Raw genomic sequence first — 22,204 nt, 5'->3', positions numbered from 1 at the left:
TTCAGGCCTGCATTTCTTCATGCTGCTTTTATTCAGCCACAGAACCTGTGTAATTTATGAGTGTCCAGGTTTAAATGGATAGTATGGTAAGTCTAAATGTAGGCCCAATTCAGACCTGATTGCTAGGCAGTGCCAGTGTTGCCTACTTCTGCAGTCTCCTCCAGGGGAAGCCCGGAGAGGAGACTGTCAGCAGAGCTGCAGGCGGCGGGGCCTGATATTGGCATCATCAAGCCCCGCCCTGCAAACACCTCAGTGGAGGGGGCGGGGCTAAATGATATCATTTTAGCCCCACCCCTCCCGAAAAGCATTGAATCGCAGTATTTAAACACTGCATTGCTGTATTTAAATACAAGTACCCTGGGTGAATGGGTGGGCACCTCGGAATCCGGGAGGATTGCCCACCTTTCTGGGGATCCAAGAGGGGGACTTGATTTCTGGGACCCTTCCGACCAATCCTGGAGGGTAGGCAACCCGGGGCAGTGCATATTCGCTGCCTTCCTAGTAGATAAACGCCGCCCCGCCGAACGCACGTCACCCTGCACTAGCATTCAGCCGCACAGAGAAAAAACTGATTCGATGGTCGCTTACCATCAAATGATTTTTCCAGCCTTCGGTCTGAAAAGTAAGTCTATACTTACTTATCAGATGGCCGCTTTCCGCCGAATTGGGGGCAGGTGCTGACGTCATTCACCCGCCCATAGCAGACATGGACACACCTGCATTCTCAGGTGTCTGCCCAGCATTTCCATGGCCGGGCTAGTGAATTTGGGCCTGATCGATCAGTTCTGAATCGCCCCCTATATGTGGTCTCATCAGACCAGGCAGATAAGTAAGCATGCTGTTTCCTAGGTAAGTTCCATAAACCTTTCTGCTGACCTGAGCCTTCTGACTACAGACTGCTCCTACAATTACTGTTCTGTCCCTGCCTCTCATTCTTGTACAAAAATGGAATTTCTGGAATATTGCTGAGACACTGGGTGAAATTTACTAAGATGGATGTTCTAGTTCATATAGTATGTTGCTATAGGCAACCAATCACAATCTACTTATTTATTTAGCACCTGCTAGAAGATAATAGATAGTGGGGGAATTTACTAAAGGAAATTTGTAAAAAATAGATGTATTTGTATCCAGAAATACACTTATTTTTCACATTTACTGTCCCGAAAATATGGCAATTCGTATTCGTATTGATAGCACATCAATATGAATACGAATTGCCGTATTTTCAGGATAGTAAATGTCAAAAATAAGTGTATTTCTGAATACAAATACATCTATTTTTTTTACAAATTTCCTTTAGTAAATTTCCCCCAGTATCTTATTGGTTTTCCATAGCAACATCCCATGTGATATAGAAGACCCATCTTAGCAAATTTTCCCCCAAATAATACACATACTGCATTAACATCATTATTTTCACATTTATGATGTGAACACTAGAACCGAGATCTCTGCTCGGAGAGCGAGCAGTGTACAGGAAAACTGATTGAAAGATGAAGTGAAAAGAGTTGACAGAGCATATTACAGCTCATTCTGATTAGGTGACTAGGGGAGTTGTTTTGGGTTCAGGTTGAATGGTCTAGATAAGTTTTGGGGGGTTGTTATCCTTTTGTGGAACATAGGCATTTAGAGCTTTTCCAGTTGTAATCTTGGGCCCTGATGCTGCCTTTCCATATCCAGGCATTTCCAACCTCGGGACACTCTAAAGCTGGGTACATACACAAATATTTATCTGTCCAATCTGTCTGGTGAGAACAAAAATCTGCCAATGTACTGGAGCAAATTAAAATCAACCATTTGCCTCCAAATGCTGGATAACGGATAAACACGATTGTTCGGATCCATTTGATAAATTAAATGGCTTTAACCAATTTGTCTTAATGGCCATTGTCTATTTCCCGGTGTTTAGGAGAAAATATTCCATTCTCATAGGCTCCTTTACTTTACCAGATTTTTGTTCGCACCAGATAGATTGGACAGATACATCTGTAGGTGTGTATCCAGCCACAGTACATGTTTTATTTAGGCTTGAGCACAGGTGACTTAATTAGTACCTGAGTTATGTTAATTTGACGATCTGTGTTGAAGCCTGGATATCACTGTTGGCAAGCCTTGAGGACCGTGGTTGGAAATGCCTGTCCTAGTCTATACATGCAGCCTCAGTCTGTGTATATGTGTGTGGATTAACCCCAGGCTGAGCAAACAGCTTTGGCAAATGCAACTGTTACCCATGCAGCCTGAGGAATGTGACTATGCAGGACAACAAGAAACAGAAATCAGGTCCATGCAGTAACTTTGTCATGGCTTTAATGTGGCTTCTCCACCAAAAACAGAATTACTGATTATCCCTAAAGAAGTCTACTCCTAATGTATGAAATGCATTGTAGTCAATTTTTTTTTTTAAATATGGTTTTCTATTAGTCATTTTCATCAATGAGCAATGTCTCCTTCCTAGTGGTGGCTTCAGAGGTGGGGCTGCAGCACAGTTATAAATTCAAATAGGGGAACCACACCCACTGCCAGTGTGAAGTTGCAGTTGGTGCAGCTCCCCTATTTGAATTTTGAACTGTGCTGCATCTCCACCTCTGAAGTAGCCACTACATCATCCATTTGTCCAAACAGACATATTTTCACTTATGCAGCCCACACACGCACCGATCCCGGCGTGCGTTGTGGGCTTAATTAGCACACATAGCATCGCATCGTAATGCCTTGTGCATACGATGTGCATGTGATGCGATGCTATGCTAGAAAAGGCTAGTACAAAAAGTATGTGCAGCACATACTTTTTGTACTGTACGATGAGGTGCCGCGGGAGCGCGCACCCCATCGTACAGCATTGCACCGCCCGCATCGGTGCGTGTGTGGCCTCCATTACAGATGGAGCACGTCTCTTTCATTGCCATCGCTCGCCAGAGCGTCCCCGCTGGCGAGTGCTGTTGGAGAGGGACTCCATCAGACTGGGACGCACATGTGTCTCACACGCACGCGTGTCCCAGTCTCTCGGCAGCTGGGCTGCGGAACCCTGCCCGTTTCCACTTCAGGGATACGAGCAGGGTTAGGGCGAGTGCGGGGAGGAGGGGGCAAGCATCGGCGACTGGCAGCAAGGCGGCTAGGACCCGGGGAGCTCCTTCCCGGCGGCTGGCAGTTCTATCGTCAGACCCTGCAAATATGAAACGGGCTCCATCCAGACTGCATAGGCCAAAGCTGCATCAGCACACCCTTACTGAGAGCACTCCATCACAGCTCCACTTTGTGTGCATGCTCTCTAAATGCCTCTCTATAGGCCAGGGGTGGGAAACCTTTTTTGTGCCAAGGGCCGTTTGTATGGGGAAAAAATCCCTCGGGGGCCATATGTAAAAGTTTCTCTTATAAATTGTCCTGCTGCAGCCATCCCACGCTCTGGCGGCTGTCGCAGAATAGGACTGACAGTCTCCGGCTACAGTTGATTAAGAGGAATCTCGCGAGAACTACCAGCCTCTCGTGAGAATTCCCCTGTACTTTACTCCCGGCAAAGCCGCCAGGCTGGTGGGAGGGCCACTCAGACCGGCTACGGGGGCCGCATACGGCCCCCGGGCCTGAGGTTCCCCACCCCTGCTATAGGCACTGGTGGCTCCAGAGGAGGGGATGCAGTACAGTCAAAATTTAAACAGAGGAGCCACACTAACTACCATTCCAAACTGACTCACTGGCAGCTGGTGGGCGCCCTTTTGAAATTTGAACTGTGCTGCAGTCCCTCATCTAGAGCTTCCACTCTCCATAGACCTTCACCACTCCCTGTACAATCTTTCTCTCAATCCACTCCTCATTATCTTGGCAGGTCCATTACTCTTTCTCTGTCGGTCTAGTAACTGAACCCATTGTTGCTTACGACAGTCCATTAGTGTATTCAGTTCACAATCTTTCTCATTTCCCAGAATATAAACTCTGTTGTTCATCGGTATATCGACAATGTTTTACCAGCACTACGCTGACCACTTTCCATGTCTCTCCATGGTTCCAAATCATTTGCTCCACCATTATATCAAACCTCTTCTCTCGTTCCCCTGCTACCTACCCAATTTCCTTATCTACTTCAGCTATCTTATCACAACTTCCTCTCACCCTCCTGCCACTTTGACGATTTAGCCTTTGTTTCCTATGTGACCCTTTGGACTAGTAACCTTAAATGTTCCTTTAGCTGCAAATTCTCTTGTTACAGACTCAGGGCTGGCCAAACTGGTCCTCGATATCTATTAACAGGTCACATTTTCCAGACCCCCTAGCTGGTGTAGTCATTACTAACTGTCACATTTTCCAGACCCCCTAGCTGGTGTAGTCATTACTAACTGTCACATTTTCAAATATCTGCTGCATTCATTCCGAACCAGCACATTCTATGGATCGACTGGTGATCTGCAAAACATGTTGGTAGATCTCAAGGGCCGGTTTGTCAACCCTAGGTCTAAAATGAAAGCTCCTACGGGAAGGGTCATCTATGTTGTCTAATGTCCACCCTCTGTTATCTGCGTTTGTCCCCATCATGTTTTATTTCTGTATACTGTGTGATTCCCCCTCCCATTAATTACATGCAAGCATTTATTACTCTGCAAAACTGTAAACTTGTACCCAGAGCTGGTTTAATAATGGCCTCACAACACTCATTTATTTATTTATTTACAGTTTCTTATATAGCGCAGCATATTCCGTTGCGCTTTACAATTGGAGCCAATTATCATGACTTCAGCCATTAATGAGACCCAAATAGGAGCTTTGGGTCTTATTAATGGCTGAAGTCAAACTACCTTTCCTAGTCTACTGCAGCATCTTCTATTAATATGGGAGAAAGCGAGTACATTAATTCCACTGTCTATTCACACAATCCCATCCCCACCACATCGCAAGCGAATTATGGCCAGGGCTGCAGACACTGGGATTTATGGAGTGGTAAGACTTAGATCACCCTCAAGCCATGTTATAGATGCACAGGATATTACCCAGTAGAAATTGATATAAAATTGGTTACATTTCAGTTTCAGGTCCTTGGACCTCTGTAAACCTTTAGCATCATTGTATGCAAAGCTCCCACTCACAGAGTACAATATCCTGGATCTATGAGATACTGCTCAGCCTCAGAGTAGGAAACATGGTGTGATCAGCCATCACAGACACAGAAGGACTTGGACAACCATTAACAAAAGATTTGCAAAAAAAGGGCCCCTTTATAAAGAATGAAACCAGTGTGAGTCGGGATCACCCACATGAGTCGCAGAAGGACAAATCTTGGTGTATTTTCCATAGAAGCAAGCCAAACATCCAAGTTCATCCATGATCCTGCTCCTCCACCACTAAAGGAATGGTGCCCTCAGGCAGCGGGGATTTCCCTAGCACACTTGCGGGTCAGTCAAAACCAGTCTATCGAAAACTTTGGGCAGTATATAAAACCCAAGAAAAAAAAGTTTCACACTATTCTGATTGAACCCTGGACCTTTGAATGAAATGGTTCTGATATAAGCTGGGAGTACTGTACACCAATGATAATCACCCTACTGCGTTGCCCAGTCTTTCTGGGGCATTGTGTATAAGAGAGCAATCAGATGGTGATCAGTGCTGCACCTGAAGTTCTGCAACTCTCCAATATTAAGATTACTGAGTCATTCCCAATCATCAATAATACGGATAAAGGTAATACAATATTAAAAAAAGGAACAATGACTCATGGGTATATGTCCCTTAAATAGTAAGACTGATTATATTAAGAATGTTGACCGACTTCTTAGTAAAAGATCTATTCTCCCAAAAGTAAAAGGAAACATACAGCCTAAAATACCTGCATACAGTATGCATAACTCAATAACATAATTTCAATCCAGAACAGTAGAAGACTAATAGAAGTGCAGTAGGTTGGAGGCCCAAAAAGCTGTAGGGTCAGAAGGACATTGAAGTAATGGCATAGCTACCATAGGTGCAGGAAATGCTATGGGGCCCAGAACGGAGAGGGGCCCCCTTCCCGTTCACAGTTACATGTGTTATTTACATTTTTCACCACTGGGTGATACATAGGTGCTCTTAAAAACCTTTGCTTTGGTACCTACAATATATCTAGTTATGTCCCTGGATCCGCTCATTGTAATTTGGTATACATTTTATCTGGATGGCGTTATAATGTTATATAAAATGGGGAACAGTAATGGGGCACAATATTAAGTGTCCTGGCAGCCCTAGGGCATTACTATGGTGTATGGTGCTTATCAGTCAATAAGGCACTACTATGGCTAACAAAATGAACCAGGGCACTACTACCTGTATGAGTAATACAATTACAACAACTTCTGCAGAGAGGTGTTTCTCTTGTAAGCATTGGGACAGGAGCCCCTTCACAAATGTTGCTGTGCGACCTACAAAGTTCTGACTATGCCACTTGCATTGTAGCACATGGGATCTAGTGTTATATATGCAGGTAGGCAGGGGCGTAACTAACTATGTAGCGCCCCCCTGCCGCACGTTTATTCCCCCCCCCGCACACACCTAACCTGCCCCCCCTTCTTACCCGCGGTCTGCGTCTCGCCCGGCTCTCTGTCGGGACCTGCCTGACCGACACGGTCCCGGCCGGCTCCTGCTGCTACAATGAAAACTGACTCTTAGAAAATGGCTGCCCCCATACTGCAGAAACTGTCTGCAGTATGGGGGAAGCCATTTTCTAATTGTCAGTTTTCATTGCAGCAAGAGCCGGCCGGGACTGCGACGGTCAGGCAGGTCCCGACAGAGAGCCGGGCGAGACGCAGACCACGGGTAAATATAGCCCCGCAGCCCCCCGGCGGCACCCCCAATTTCTCTGCGCCCCCCCGCCACCGCGCGGGCTGCGGAGCTATAGTTACGCCACTGCAGGTAGGAGTCTGAAACAGGAAGCATTTTAGTGTGACATACTATATTCTACACCAGATATGTCACATAATATACTCTACTCCAGCTGTGTCACATACTGCATTCTACTCCAGCTGTGTCACATACTGTAATGCATTCTGCTCCAGATGTGCCACATACTGCATTCTACACCAGATGTGACACATACTATATTCTACTCCATCTGTGTCATATACTGCATTCCAGTGGTGCAAGTAGAATTTTTTTCTTGGTGGTACTGATAGCCTCCACCAAAAATGGGCATGGTCATGTGTCATCAGAGGGCGTGGTCACACAAAGCTAGAGGAGTGACTAATGACAATAGAGGCGTGGACACAAGAGACAGGGAATGACAAGCTGGGAATGACTGGGGGTGGGTTAGCTCTTGCTTGGGGGAGAGCCAGGCAGCTTGTGCTTACAATAGTGGAGCCTGCTCTTCATGCTGTCGGCGCTGCTGATGCCAGTCAGTGTGACAGGCTAAATGAGCAGTAGCCGGTAGCTGCATACGGCACCAATCATAACGCTGGGTGGGCGGGCTGCGGATGCATTATATTTAGACTTAAAATTAAAATAGAAATGACAGTGGATCAGGGGTAAGTGGTACTGCGTACCTGCAACATATTTCTTACAGGTACTCCGTACCACGCCGTACCCCCTTACTTGCAACACTGCTGCATTCTACTCCAGCTGTATCACATACTGCACTGCATTCTACACCAGATGTGTCACACACTGCATTCTATACCAGGTGTGTCACATACTGCATTATATACTAGATGTGTCACACACTGTATTCTACACCAGATGTGTCACATACTGCATTCTACACCAGATGTGTCACATACTGTACTGCATTCTGCTCCAGATGTGCCACATACTGCATTATACTCCAGATGTGTAACATACTGTACTGTATTCTGCTCCAGATGTGACACATACTGCATTCTACTACAGATGTGTCACATACTGCATTCTACACCAGATGTGTCACATACTGCATTCTACACCAGATGTGTCACACACTGTACTGCATTCTGCTCCAGATGTGCCACATACTGCATTCTACACCAGATGTGTCACATGCTGTACTGCATTCTGCTTCAGATGTGTCACACACTGCATTCTACACCAGATGTGTCACATACGGTATGTATTCTGCTCCAGATGTGCCACATACTGCATTCTACTCCAGATGTGTAACATACTGTACTGTATTCTGCACCCGATGTGACATACGGCATTCTACTCCAGATGTGACATATACTGCATTCTACTCCAGATGTGTAACATACTCCATTCTACACCAGATATGCCACATACTAGATTCTATACCAGATTTGTCACATATTACATTCTATACCAGATTTGTCACATATTACATTCTACTCCAGATGTGTCACACACTGCATTCTACACCAGCTGTGTCACATACTGTACTGCATTCTGCTCCAGATGTGCCACATGCTGCATTCTACTCCAGATGTGTAACCTACTATACTGTATTCTGCTCCAGATGTGACACATACTGCATTCTACTACAGATGTGTCACACACTGCATTCTACACCAGATGTGTCACATACTATACTCTACTCCAGCTGTGTCACATACTGCATTCTACTCCAGCTGTGTCACATACTGTACTGCATTCTGCTCCAGATGTGCCACATACTGCATTCTACGCCAGATGTGACACATACTATATTCTACTCCATCTGTGTCATATACTGCATTCTACTCCAGCTGTATCACATACTGTACTGCATTCTACACCAGATGTGTCACACACTGCATTCTACACCAGGTGTGTCACATACTGCATTCTACACCAGATGTGTCACACACTGCATTTTACACCAGATGTGACACATAATGAATTCTACACCAGATGTGTCACATACTGTACTGCATTCTGCTCCAGATGTGCCACATACTGCATTCTACTCCAGATGTGTAACATACTGTACTGTATTCTGCTCCAGATGTGACACATACTGCATATTTGACAGGCACTGAAAAAGCTCCACCCCCAGCGAAACGGCCGTCTGACTGACTTAGCCGCACGAGCGGCTCACCCCCACACCCCGAAGCATCTAACGGCTGTTGACTGACCTTTGACTGACTTAGCCGCACGAGCGGCTCACCCCCACACCCCGCCGCATCGAGCGGTTGTTGACTGACTTAGCCGCACGAGCGACACACCCCGCCGCATCTAGCGGCTTCTAGCAGATCCGGACCTCAGGAGATATTAAGACTGAACACAGCGTACGGGTAAGCGGAGGTAACAGCTACTTTATATTTGTGCACTGCTGATTGTTACATTGTCACTCATTTTAAACAGCAGTTCTGCACACTCTTTTTCTCTGCTCCCCACTTCAAGTGGGCTAACTCACTATTCACGCAGATAGGTGGCAGGTGTCGCTCATCTGCTACCAATGCTCTAGCATACAAGCACATAGCAGAAAGCAGCACACCTGCCCCCGAAAGTAAGACGCCTCCAGGTACTTTCCTGTTTATAGCTATCAATAGGTGCACTCTCATCTCCAACAGGTATTGCAATCATTTAACCCTGCACTGACCAGAGCACAACAGGGCAATTGATCTACCTAAAGTGACAGCAGATGCCTCAATTTTGCTTTTTCTGACACTATTCATACAGATTTAAACATAATTGAACGCTCACTGACTTTCAGGGAACCAGGACGGTTGCGAAGGTCAGCAGCAGCTTCATTTGATCTTTACAACTGTGAGTGTCACCTATTTATCTACATCATCTATATTCTGCATCTCTGTGTGAGCGGTTATCGTCGAAATAAAATATCCAGCAGCAGTACATATCTCCTTATTTCTTAAAGCTACGGCTACAAAATTGTACAGCCAAAATCGCCATAAGAATAACTCCTACTTTCCAGACTGCACCAGAGCAGGACAACTCCTCTCTGGTCTAGATACTTACTGTGTATATACATATATTTCGCAACTTCCTTCACTACCTTGATGGGAACAATAACCATATTATAGGGATAAGCTGATACTCAAATACAGCCATTGAGATTACCCATAATATTGTCTGCCCCATCTGGTAAATTCAGGAGCCCAAAAAATCCATAGGACAGCACAGGAGTATACTATAAAATAACCTGTACTGTATGCTACCTATGATATCTACGTTTAGTGTTGTATGTCTGTATGTCCAAAAATCTCTATTTTAAAATAGTAAATATTAAAAGCTAAATTTAAAAAAATATATTTTTTGTAAAAAATCACATTGATTAGTTAAAAGAGTGCCCCCAAACAAAAGAGAGTACTTTTTCCTTTCTACTTTGATACTGCATTCTACTACAGATGTGTCACACACTGCATTCTACACCAGATGTGTCACATACTGCATTCTACACCAGATGTGTCACATACTGCATTCTACACCAGATGTGTCGCACACTGCATTCTACACCAGATGTGTCACACACTGTACTGCATTCTGCTCCAGATGTGCCACATACTGCATTCTACACCAGATGTGTCACATACTGTACTGCATTCTGCTTCAGATGTGTCACACACTGCATTCTACACAAGATGTGTCACATACTGTACTGTATTCTGCTCCAGATGTGTAACATACTGTACTGTATTCTGCACCAGATGTGACATACTGCATTCTACTCCAGATGTGACACATACTGCATTCTACTCCAGATGTGTAACATACTGTACTGCATTTTCTCCAGATGTGTCACATGCTGCATTCTGCTAAAGATGTGTCACATACTATATTCTACACCAGATTTGTCACATATTACATTCTACTCCAGATGTGTCACATACTGCATTCTACACCAGCTGTGTCACACACTGCATTCTACACCAGCTGTGTCACATACTGTACTGCATTCCACACCAGCTGTGTCACACACTGCATTCTACACCAGATGTGTCACATACTATACTCTACTCCAGCTGTGTCACATACTGCATTCTACTCCAGCTGTGTCACATACTGTACTGCATTCTGCTCCAGATGTGCCACATACTACATTCTACACCAGATGTGACACATACTATATTCTACTCCATCTGTGTCATATACTGCATTCTACTCCAGCTGTATCACATACTGTACTGCATTCTACACCAGATGTGTCACACACTGCATTCTACACCAGGTGTGTCACATACTACATTCTACATCAGATGTGTCACACACTGCATTCTACACCAGATGTGTCACATATTGCATTCTACACCAGATGTGTCACATACTGTACTGTATTCTGCTCCAGATGTGACACATACTGCATTCTACTACAGATGTGGCACACACTTCATTCTACACCAGATGTGTCACATACTGCATTCTACACCAGATGTGTCACATACTGCATTCTACACCAGATGTGTCACACACTGCATTCTACACCAGATGTGTCACACACACACACACACACTGTACTGCATTCTGCTCCAGATGTGCATTCTGCTTCAGATAAGTCACACACTGCATTCTACACCAGATGTGTCACATACTGTACTGTATTCTGCTCCAGATGTGCCACATACTACATTCTACTCCAGATGTGTAACATACTGTACTGTATTCTGCACCAGATGTGACATACTGCATTCTACACCAGATGTGCCACATACTGCATTCTACACCAGCTGTGTCATACTGTACTGCATTCTGCTCCAGATGTGCCACATACTGTATTCTACTCCAGATGTGTAACATACTGTACTGTATTCTGCTCCAGATGTGACACATACTGCATTCCACTACAGATGTGCCACACACTGCATTCTACACCAGATGTGTCGCACACTGCATTCTACACCAGATGTGTCACATACTGCATTCTACACCAGATGTGTCACACACTGCATTCTACACCAGATGTGTCACACGCTGCATTCTACGCCAGATGTGTAACATACTGTACTGCATTCTACACCAGCTGTGTCACACATCGCATTCTACTCCAGATGTGTAACATACTGTACTGCATTCTGCTCCAGATATGCTACATACTAGATTCTACACAAGATCTGTCACATATTACATTCTACTCCAGATGTGTCACATACTCATAGGCGTGCGCAAGGGGGGTGCCAGGGGTGCACAGGCACCTCCTAATGACCCCCATCACAATTGCAGGCAGCACCTCCTAATGACACTGCAGTGCCCCCTCCCCCGGCCGGCTAGCAGTTGCTGCGTTGGGCTGGCCTGGCTGGGCTCCTTCAGCAGCACGACTCTTTTCAAAAGGGGACGGGGCCACGGGGGGGTCCGTGATTAGGCCACGCCCCTGCATTTTCCTATGCCCGGGTGGACTAGTGCAGCTGCAGGCTGGCTCCTGGCTGAAGATGTGTGCAGAGACTGGGGAGCAGTGAGTAAGTGTGTGTGAGTGTGACATATATTGTGATGGAGTGGGCTGTGTGTGAGAATGTAGTGAGGGGAACAGGGGGCCTAATTCAGGGTTGCTCACTAAGCAGCAATCTTTTGCTGCTTAGCCAGGGCCGGTGCTAGGCTTTCATGCGCCCTAGGCAAAATTTTAGCTTGCTGCCCCTACTCCCCCGAAAACTACTTTTAAACCTCTCACATAACTCTTGAAAACCACTATACAAACCCCCCCCCCCCCCCAGCCCCAACCAGCCCCTCCTCCTCCTCCCCTCAGCCCGGAACGCGTCCCTAGCATCCAAGTCACTCACCGCCCCCCAAGTGCCAACACAGGGTTTGCACTTTGCAGAGAGTCGTGCTGTGTGCTGCTAAATAAATAAGTCACCTTCTATTTAGTTTGCATTGGTGCCCAGTAGGCAGTGATGGACACGCGCAATAGGCTTTGATGGACATGCCCAGTAGGCGTGATGTACACGCCCCTCCAATGGTGCACCCCCTAATAAAATGGGCTGCGCACACCTATGCACATACTATATTCTACTCTTAAATGTCTTTGATTAAAAGTTGAATCAGATTAGACTCACTCTCCGATTGCCCTACCAGCAGTCATATAATGGAAATAAATATTTGAGTGCAGTTTTCTTAATAAATAACATATATTTTTGCCTTTCTGAGAACTACTATTGGAAGGAAAGAGTATAAAGACAAAACGACATAGGGAAAAAACTTAGTTTGAAGTCAGTGACTGAAGAAAGTTCCCAAACTGTGTGCCTAGGCATCCTGGAGTGCCTCAGGACACTTACAGAGGTGTATCAGGTTTGTTTTCCAGGACCAACTTAAATTATTTATGGTGAATGTAGTATACAAAACGAGTGCTGATGGCTGGCAATAATGGAATAAGAAAATTCTGTCCCTTGCAACATAACCCAATGGTGACATATAAATAATTGACTACTTAATTTTAATTTGTAAAAAAAAAAATTAAACTAGGGGTGCATTGAAAAATCCCTGATACTCTAGGGTGCAATGATTAAAAAAAGTTTGGGAACCTCTGATTTACAGTATCAACGTCTGCTACAATGTGGTCTCATTGGTAGTTAAACTGAGACAAAATGCACAACAATAAATAATACCAGCCAGGTAAGTGCATCTCTAAACTAATACTGGACTTACGTTCCCAAGTTTATAGTGTGATCCTCTTATTGTTACCAGGATAGGAATATTGCTATTACATGTACCCTAACATGTGTGCACACAAACATTTCCAGCGGGTCACCTGTATATCAATTTCATCAGAGCACCCTCAGCAAATTTTTCAGCTAAACTACTTATTAATGATGAAAAGATCTTCAGAAATAATAGCGCAGGGGTTAAGTGAAATAAATAAGTTGTAATAACTATGACTGAGATTAGACGGCTAATCGAAGACACTAAACGTTAAGTATGATGAAGAACCGCGAAGGATAAAGAATAATAACATTTTGTAGGCCTTGAAGAGGCAAACAGTGATAGCACTATTCTCTATGGTATCCGATAGACAATGTCTAGGTTGACATACATATGGTCGACGCAAGCAAAATGTCGACATGGCTATTGTCAATGCATGAAAAGGTCAACATGACTTTTTGGATTTTTTTTTAAACTATTTGATATTTTACCAGCCACATGGTCTATGATTGGAAACGTTAAAGTGTTCCGAGGATGGCGAGCGAAATGCGCCATGCAGTACACTAATTGGGGGTCTTTATGCTCAGGTGTTGAAATTAACACCAAAAAAAGTGTAAGACCCTTTTATGTATCCACCTTTTTACATGTCGCTCTAATAAAGCACACCCATGATTTATCGGGATACGGTAAGTATTGACTTAGGTCGACACTGTTGGGTCGACAGGCAACAAGGTCAACAGGGTTCTAGGTCGACATGGATGAAGGTTGAAAGGTGTCTAGGTCGACATGGGACTAGGTCGACATGGTGTTAGGTCGACAAATGTGTTAGGTCGACATGGGTTAGGTCGACAGGTCGCGAGGTTGACATGGGTTTTTTCACAGTTTTTTGAGCCGACATGTGCCAACAGGTGGTATTTCATGCCCTTCCATCCACTAGAGCGTGGTGGGAGAATAAAATAGTGTTCCGAGTGCAGCGAGGCACCGCACCGAAGCATTGCGAGCGAAGCGAGCGATGGGCTGCGGTTGACTTCCAACTGTGTCCATGTCGACACAGTTTTTCAGGTACAAAAACAGTGAAAAAAAAAACCATGTCGACCTCGCGACCTGTCAACCTAACCCATGTCGACCACCTAATGCATTTTTCAACCTCAACCCATGTCGACCTTGTCCCATGTCGACCTAGACACCTGTCGACCTTCACCCATGTCGACCTAGAACCCTGTCGACCTTTACTGCCTGTCGACCTAATGACTGTCGACCTAAGTCTGGTCGACAATACGATCCACACCCGATTTATCACCTGGGTTTAGTACTGTATATTGTACTCTTTGAATAAAGTGGACAAAACCCCTACAGAAAAAAATTGTAACATATATTATAGCAGTACTGTATTATATCTTGGACAAGAAGTAATTAATCTCAGCTGGTCAGTGCAACATACAGTACTGTATATGGCAATCAGGGATATTCTCACAGCTGCTTTATTGTCCTTTGCTAAACGCATGTTACCGAGGGAGAGAGAAAGGTTCTGGCTCTCCTACTGTTGAGAATCCACAAGGCACCCTGAAACTTGTAGTTCCACAACTATCGCCAATCACAGGTTTTCTAACTCTTTGAAGTACATTCGATTTTGATATCCCCTATTGCAGGGCTGGCCAAACCGCTCCTTGAGATTTACCAATGGTCCACTTTTTCCAAATCACCTAGCTGTAGTCATTACTAACTGTCACATTTTCAAACATACTGTACTGCATTAATTTCTACTATAGATCCACAAGTTGCCTGAAAAACATAAACTGTTGGTGGATCTTGAGGACATGTTTGGCCAGCCCTGTCCTATTGAAACTCACACACTTTAAGAAGACCTACTCCACATAAATTACATAGAAAAGCAAATTTTCATTTGATGTTACCTGTAGATTATAAGAATATCTCAATGATATAAGAGCAGAATGTCTGGAAGAACCATGAACAGTTATCTTTTGCAATCTTCATGGCTTTAGGGTTCTCTTGTTCCAGTTTTTTAGGTTTTGGAGGATCCGGCTTCTTAGTAGAGGCAGGTTTTTTGGTGACTGGTTTCTTTGACGGTGAAGGTTTCTTTGGTGGTGGAGGTTTCTTCTCTGGTTTTGATGTGTCAGCCTGTTGGTTTCCACTAGGATTTACTTGCTTGAACTGGGAAGGAGCAGGTGCCTTTGGGCACATGCTGTGTCTAAACATTTTAGGCTGACATGGGTTTTCCACCTTACTGAGGTCCTCGCCGAGCTGGTTCCAGAAAGCTTTTGTATCTTTGTTGTATGCACGGCAGTAGGATGGTTTTGATGCAAACTCACATGAGTATGTTTCAGCCTGCTTTTTACATTCGATTTTTACCCGAATCTCGTTTTGGCCATTGGCTGTCATGACACAAGCATCTCTGTTTTTGGTTTGAAAGGGGACCTTCTCATCAATGGCAGGTTTCTGTGCCAAGGTTCCCATCAGGAAAACCACCATCGTGACAATGACTGAACCGCACTTCATGGTTAAATGATCAGGTTGAAAACTCCTGTCTCGTCAAGTCGCAGGAACAATGCCGGCCTTGAGCAGCTGTGATGGGTTGTGCTGGGTGCGAGTGATAAATGTATTCTGATGCCGGAGCCTAAAAGTGTAATGTTTTCAGGGGGGGGGAAGTGACGCTTATCCAAAGCAAGAATGTGCCTGTAACGTATCGCTCGGAGCAGTATTTAATGACCCAATGTGATCTCAGAGACTGGTAACAAGACACGTCTTGTTAAATTCTGTACATTGTCAAGTGGCTGAAAGTGTAATTAACAAATTATACATTTTACTTTCTCCTATGTTTTACCAGGCACGCTAAGTAATCTGAATTCTGGAATTGAGTATAGGGTGCAGGTCATTTTGAATGCAGCAATAATAACCGAGCATACAATATTACTTTTGTTATTTTTTGTCTGGCAGTATCCAAATACCTTGCATTATTATTGCTGCTATCTAGCGATTAACTGTACTGTACTGTACTGTAATGCAGGAAAATATGAACATTGATAAACTCATGCTTTCTGTTAATAAGCACAAAACTAAAATACTGAAGCTTTCTAAGCACTCTTTTAAGGCAGGTATGGGTCGTAGGTTCAACACAATTAAGGTCGACAGTCAATAGGTCAACTACTATTGGTCAACATGCAAAATGTCAACACACTAAAAAGGTCGACATGCATTATGTAGACATGGCAAAAAGATCAGCACAAGCAAAAGAACGACATGAAAAACATAGACATGAGTCTTTCACATTTTTCGGTACTTGTTTCCTATCTGGGCGCCCATCGCGGGCATCGCGGGTACATCGCATGTCATTATAATGACATGCGATGCGACCGACGCGATGCCCGCGATTTTCCCATAGAGAACAATGTTAAATGCCTCAATTTACCCGCGATGACCGCGATTTACCATAGGAAACAATGTTAAATGGATCAATTTCCCCAAATTATCATAGGGAACAATGGGAAATGTGGCAAAAACACCCCTGAACATAAAAATGTCCCCCCAAAAGTAGTTGACGCCACCCCGCCATCAACGTGAACCCGAAGCGTGGCGAGCGCAGCGAGCCCGCGAGGGGCGGCGGTACGCGTCCTCCGACCTTTTCATGCCCTACTATCCACTAGGGCGTGGAGTGAGAATAGAATAGTGTGGCGAGCGCAGCGAGCCACCGAGCCCGAAGCGTGGCGAGCGCCGCGAGCCCCGCGAGGGGACGCGGATACCTTCACAGTTATACGCGTCCCCTCGCGGGCTTCCCAGGTGTCAAGCCCGCGAAGGGACGCGTTTACCTGTGAAGGTATCCGCGTCCCCTCGCGGGGCACGCTGCGCTCGCCACGCTTCGGGCTCGGTGGCTCGCTGCGCTCGCCACACTATTCTATTCACACTCCACGCCCTAGTGGATAGTAGGGCATGAAAAGGTCGGAGGACGCGTACCGCCGCCGCTCGCCACGCTTCGGGTTCACGTTGATGGCGGGGTGGCGTCAACTACTTTTGGGGGGACATTTTTATGTTCAGGGGTGTTTTTGCCACATTTCCCATTGTTCCCTATGATAATTTGGGGAAATTGATCCATTTAACATTGTTTCCTATGGTAAATCGCGGTCATCGCGGGTAAATTGAGGCATTTAACATTGTTCTCTATGGGAAAATCGCGGGCATCGCGTCTGGCCCATCGCACCCGATTTTTTATCGGCCGCGATGCCCGCGATGGCCACGATTTTACCCCCGATGCCCGCGATTAAAATCGTGGGCGCCCAGATAGGAAACAAGTACCCATTTTTCTGTGTCTATGTCAATATAGGTCGACACCGTTCAACTGTACCGCTGCGCTCGCCAGACCTTTTTAATTAAAAAAAACATGAAAAATCACCAAAACCCCTCTTAATATCGACATTTTGACTATGTCGACCTAATGCATGTCAACATTTTTCATGTGTCAACCATGTCAACCTAATGCATGTGAACCTTTTTCATGTGTCAACCTTTTGACTGTTGACCAATAGTGGCCGACCTTTTGAGTGCCTACCTAGACACTGACGACCTAATGGCCGCATTCCAAGCGAAGAGGGCAGGGAAATTGCTAGGCTGGGAAAAGTCCTCAGGCTCCTGTTAAACCGACATTCCAGGGGAAAGTTGCTCAGGTCAGTGAGAAGGTGCCCCTGTGGTGTGACACAGTCTTACCTCCCAACATGACTCTCTCCAGGACGGACACAATGCTCTGTTTCTGAACTTTTCTCTTCAGGGGCCAGAGTTTCTAAGCTTCAAAAGTGATAAAATGGAGAGTGATAAACAGCCAGCCAATCAGCTCCTGTCTGACATTTTTCAAACACAGCCTGTGACATGGCAGGTAGAAACTGATTGGCTGGCCGTTTATCACTCTCCATTTTATCACTTTTGAAGCTTAGAGAATCTGGCCCCATTTATGATTGCCATCACCCGTGGTGAAACACCTTTCTTATTACTTAACCTGTTCACAGATGATAACAATCTTGAATTAGGGGGGGGGGGGGGGGGGGGGAGTCCAGGTGCCGAGCATGTTGGGAGTGGCTGGGTGTTTGTCTAGTGCTAAACCTTTGCCACCTGGGAAACAAACTGCAAAAAGTGGTTGCAAATTAAAGAAATCTAAATGAGCCTTCTGCTTATGGCAGACCTTCAGTGTTGGAGTCACTAAAGCCATAAAATATTATAATAAGCCACAATGGAGCAGATGTATTAAGCCTTGACAAGAGATAAACTTGAGGATGATAAAGAGAGATAAATAACCAGCCAATCAGCTCCTGACTACCATGTTACTGTCTGTGATTGAAAAATGACAGGTAGGAGCTGATTGGCTGGTCCTTTATCTTTCTCTATCATCCTTCACTTTATCTCTTGTCAAGGCTTAATACATTTGGCCTAGTGTCTCTTATGACCATTAGTTCTCACATTCAATTGAATACTGTACTTGTTTTGGAATGTTGTTTGCAGACTATTCTAATAGAGGTTTTGTAAATTTAATACTGTAACAAATACATAAACCCATTTGTATTTAAGAACTAGAACCAGATCATACTTGCCTACTCCCCCCCCCCCCCCCCCACCAGAAATGACCAGGCAAGTCTCCCTGTTTTTGAGGACACCCTCTGAGCAGCAAACTACTGCCCGGGGTCCAGGCGGTTGACTATGCAATTCCTGCTTTACAATGGTGGTAATTTCACTACTTGGATGTTAAGATCTCCATCGAATCCTGACACATTGAACCCCCCATTTTATCAAAACAAAATGATCGGAATACCCTTCTACTAGCACAGAGCTTTCACCCTCCAGCACTCAAAATAGGATTCCCTTATTCTCAACTGTTGAGAGTCTAAAGAATTACAAGTAACCCCACGGCTTTGGCCAAAGACTTCGAGAAAATGATGGATAAATTCAGTGCAAGGGGCTATTCCCGTCACACCCTCAACATTACTAGAAGTTAAGTTGATGCCATCACTAGAGTCTCCTAAAGAACTTCAAATAAAACCCTCAAGAAAGACCAAACGGGCTGGGTGAGAACTTTCAACGAAGGTGATCACATCATCAAAACCTTTACCAAACAACTTCGGCCTATGGTCCAACATGATAGAGACTTGAAGAGTCTGAAAAATACCAGGTTAATGCCCTGCTACCGGAGAGGAAAAAACCTACATGACTGGGTAGTAAGCACCGCAACTGTATATTAAATAGGCTTCCTTCCGATACCCAAAGCAAACCTGGTGGATACTTTAAGTGCTCTGGATGCACCACATGTAGTGCCATGAACAGTGCTAAATTCTTTTTTCATCCTAATTCAGGCCAATTTTTCCCTGTTGGCTGTGTTATATCGGCAAGACTATTAGAACTTTTTGTGAGCGAATAGCTCTCCATAGATCAGCAATTCGGGCTGCGCTCAACAATAAGGATAACGACCAACCTGTAGCCAAACATTTTGCTCAAGTCAAACACAGTCTGCCTAATATGTGGTACAGCTTGATCGATCATGTTCCGGAGGATCGCAGAATGAGACAGAGGGAAAACACTGCTTCAACTAGATGCATATTGGTTCTTCAGACTTCACACTATTAAACTTAAAGGTCTCAATGATCATTATTTGATCATTTCTTTCTGTGAGTCCCAATTTTGGTTGACACCGCTTTATTACTATAATCTGTGTCCTTTATAGCATATGATGTTTCTTTCCACAGGAATAGGCCACTCAATGCTGTCTCTTGATATATAAAATATGTCGTAATTTAGGTTTGCTTACTTGATTATGGATTTGGAACATTATTTTCAGTCTGTTTTGTTTTGTAGCCTTAATCTACCATGGATCAGTCGCTGGCTTCAGCATTGCCCAGCAATGGAATACACTTCCGTGATGGCATCACAGATGGACATGTGATTCACTTGTTAATGGAAGGGATGTACAATCCGGAAGTGCAAGGAGCTGCATGCCGCGATGAGACCAGGGTGTGACATCCGGCTGTCTGGTATTTAAGGAAGTAATTTTGATGTATTATTGAAAATAGAGTAAAATCCGAAAAGTTGGCCTACCGCTGCTGTACCCGGTGCCCATGTTTTTTCCCAGTCCGTGTGTGTGCCGCTGAATACACTGTTCTACATACTCTCCAAGTGGTATGCACCCCGGTACACCTCCGGGGTAGACCACCTGGCTGGCTAAGCGGTATGGTTGTGTGGCGCCGGGAGCCAGAACATAACGGTGTCCTGAAAACGATTCTGCAAATGTCCGGAGTGACGAATGACCCTGCGTATGCGCAGTTCATTAAAAAGAAACTTTGCACAAAACACCTGGAACATCAGTGATCGCAATCACTGCCTGTAGATTCATTTTCTGATTCATGACACGAAAATCACCACCATCCCTGGAGTCATGGAGACCTCCTTTTTCTTAGTTTAAAATCCTCAAAAGTTATCACGAGCATCTCTTGCAGCTGTATAGTGACACGTACATAATGCTCAGAGAAATCTATTTTGGCCAAAAAATATTACATTCTAAAAAAGAAACAAGAACAGATTCTTTCTATTATTACAAGTTGTATTTGCCCTCAGTATATATGCGCCAGTTGCAATGCTATCTACTTTGTGGCTGGCAGCTGTCCGTTAGCAGTGTCTGAGATTACATGTCACTGAGATTGCATGCCATGATTACAAGTCACTGTGACACAACCAATCTGCAGCTGCCAGATGCCTGGCTAATAGCACATTACTTTTAAAGCAGAAAGAGGTTTCTTTGTCACCCTGGTTTGATCAGCTGTAAAAACACAATAAAGCTCTGTACATATGCATCGATTTTTCCAGATTTTCGATTCGATTTTGCTTATAGAAGCAAAATCAAATCGAATCCTAAACTAAATCGAATGGTTTTTGTGTCACTTTCGATCTACATTCGATTCGATGCGCACTCCCGTTTTCACAAAATCGAACAGAAAAATCTACTGTGCAGCCAAGGAAATATCGAATTCTATCTAGTAAATCAAATGTGTACAATGTATCATGAATCTAAATCGAATTTGATATCTAAAGCAAAAGTACAGATTTAATGCCAAATCGAATGGAAAGATCTAATGCCAGATCTAATAGAAAATCTAATCTAACATCGAATCAAAAGCAAATCGATGTGTGTGTACAGGGCTTAACAGTGGTCCTGTGTAATGGGGAAATTGCAATTACCTTTGACTGTGATGTCTTCCTATAACATTGTCTGACGGCTCCTTCGTCATCTTTGTGGTTGAAAGGACAGGAATTCAAAAGCACCCATCGGACACCAATCAACATTCAACCTTTGAGTGCCAAATATCCCCTAAACATATCTGCATTTATTTGTTATATAAATTCAAACAACAAGGCAGCACGGATGGTGTAACGGTTAGCATTACTGTCTCTCTGTGCTAAGTTCATGGGTTCGATCCCCACCATGGACATAACTGTGTGGAGTGGCACTCCGGTTTCCTCCCACAATCCAAAAATTCTAATTAAAAAATCCTTCATTCTAATTAAACATCGATCCCCCATGCGGGGAAAAGATGTGTGTCCATAATCGGTTATGTGCATGTGCAGGGCTTCTGTGCAAGTGACTTGACCGACCTGCACTGTTGGCGTGTCGCTCGCACAGTTGGGGGGTCGGAGGGGGGCAGTGGCAGCGCTTCAACATGAGAACACCCAGTATTTCATGGGTGTCCCCATGTAAATCCGGCCATGACTTGGT

The 22,204-nt window shown here is 44.6% G+C and overlaps 1 protein-coding gene across 1 annotated transcript; it reads right to left on the bottom strand.

Moving 5' to 3' along the window:
- Positions 1-15,366: 15,366 nt before the first annotated feature.
- On the bottom strand, positions 15,367-15,963 carry FGFBP2 (fibroblast growth factor binding protein 2). The gene has a single exon (XM_083156380.1). The coding sequence runs from the start codon at positions 15,961-15,963 to the stop codon at positions 15,367-15,369; it is 597 nt and encodes a 198-aa protein (XP_083012506.1).
- Positions 15,964-22,204: the final 6,241 nt, after the last annotated feature.

Source organism: Crinia signifera, chromosome 1 (genome assembly GCF_055691185.1).
Source record: "Crinia signifera chromosome 1, ASM5569118v1, whole genome shotgun sequence".
Lineage (NCBI taxonomy): Eukaryota > Metazoa > Chordata > Amphibia > Anura > Myobatrachidae > Crinia > Crinia signifera.
This window is presented reverse-complemented; position numbering and strand designations above follow the sequence as displayed.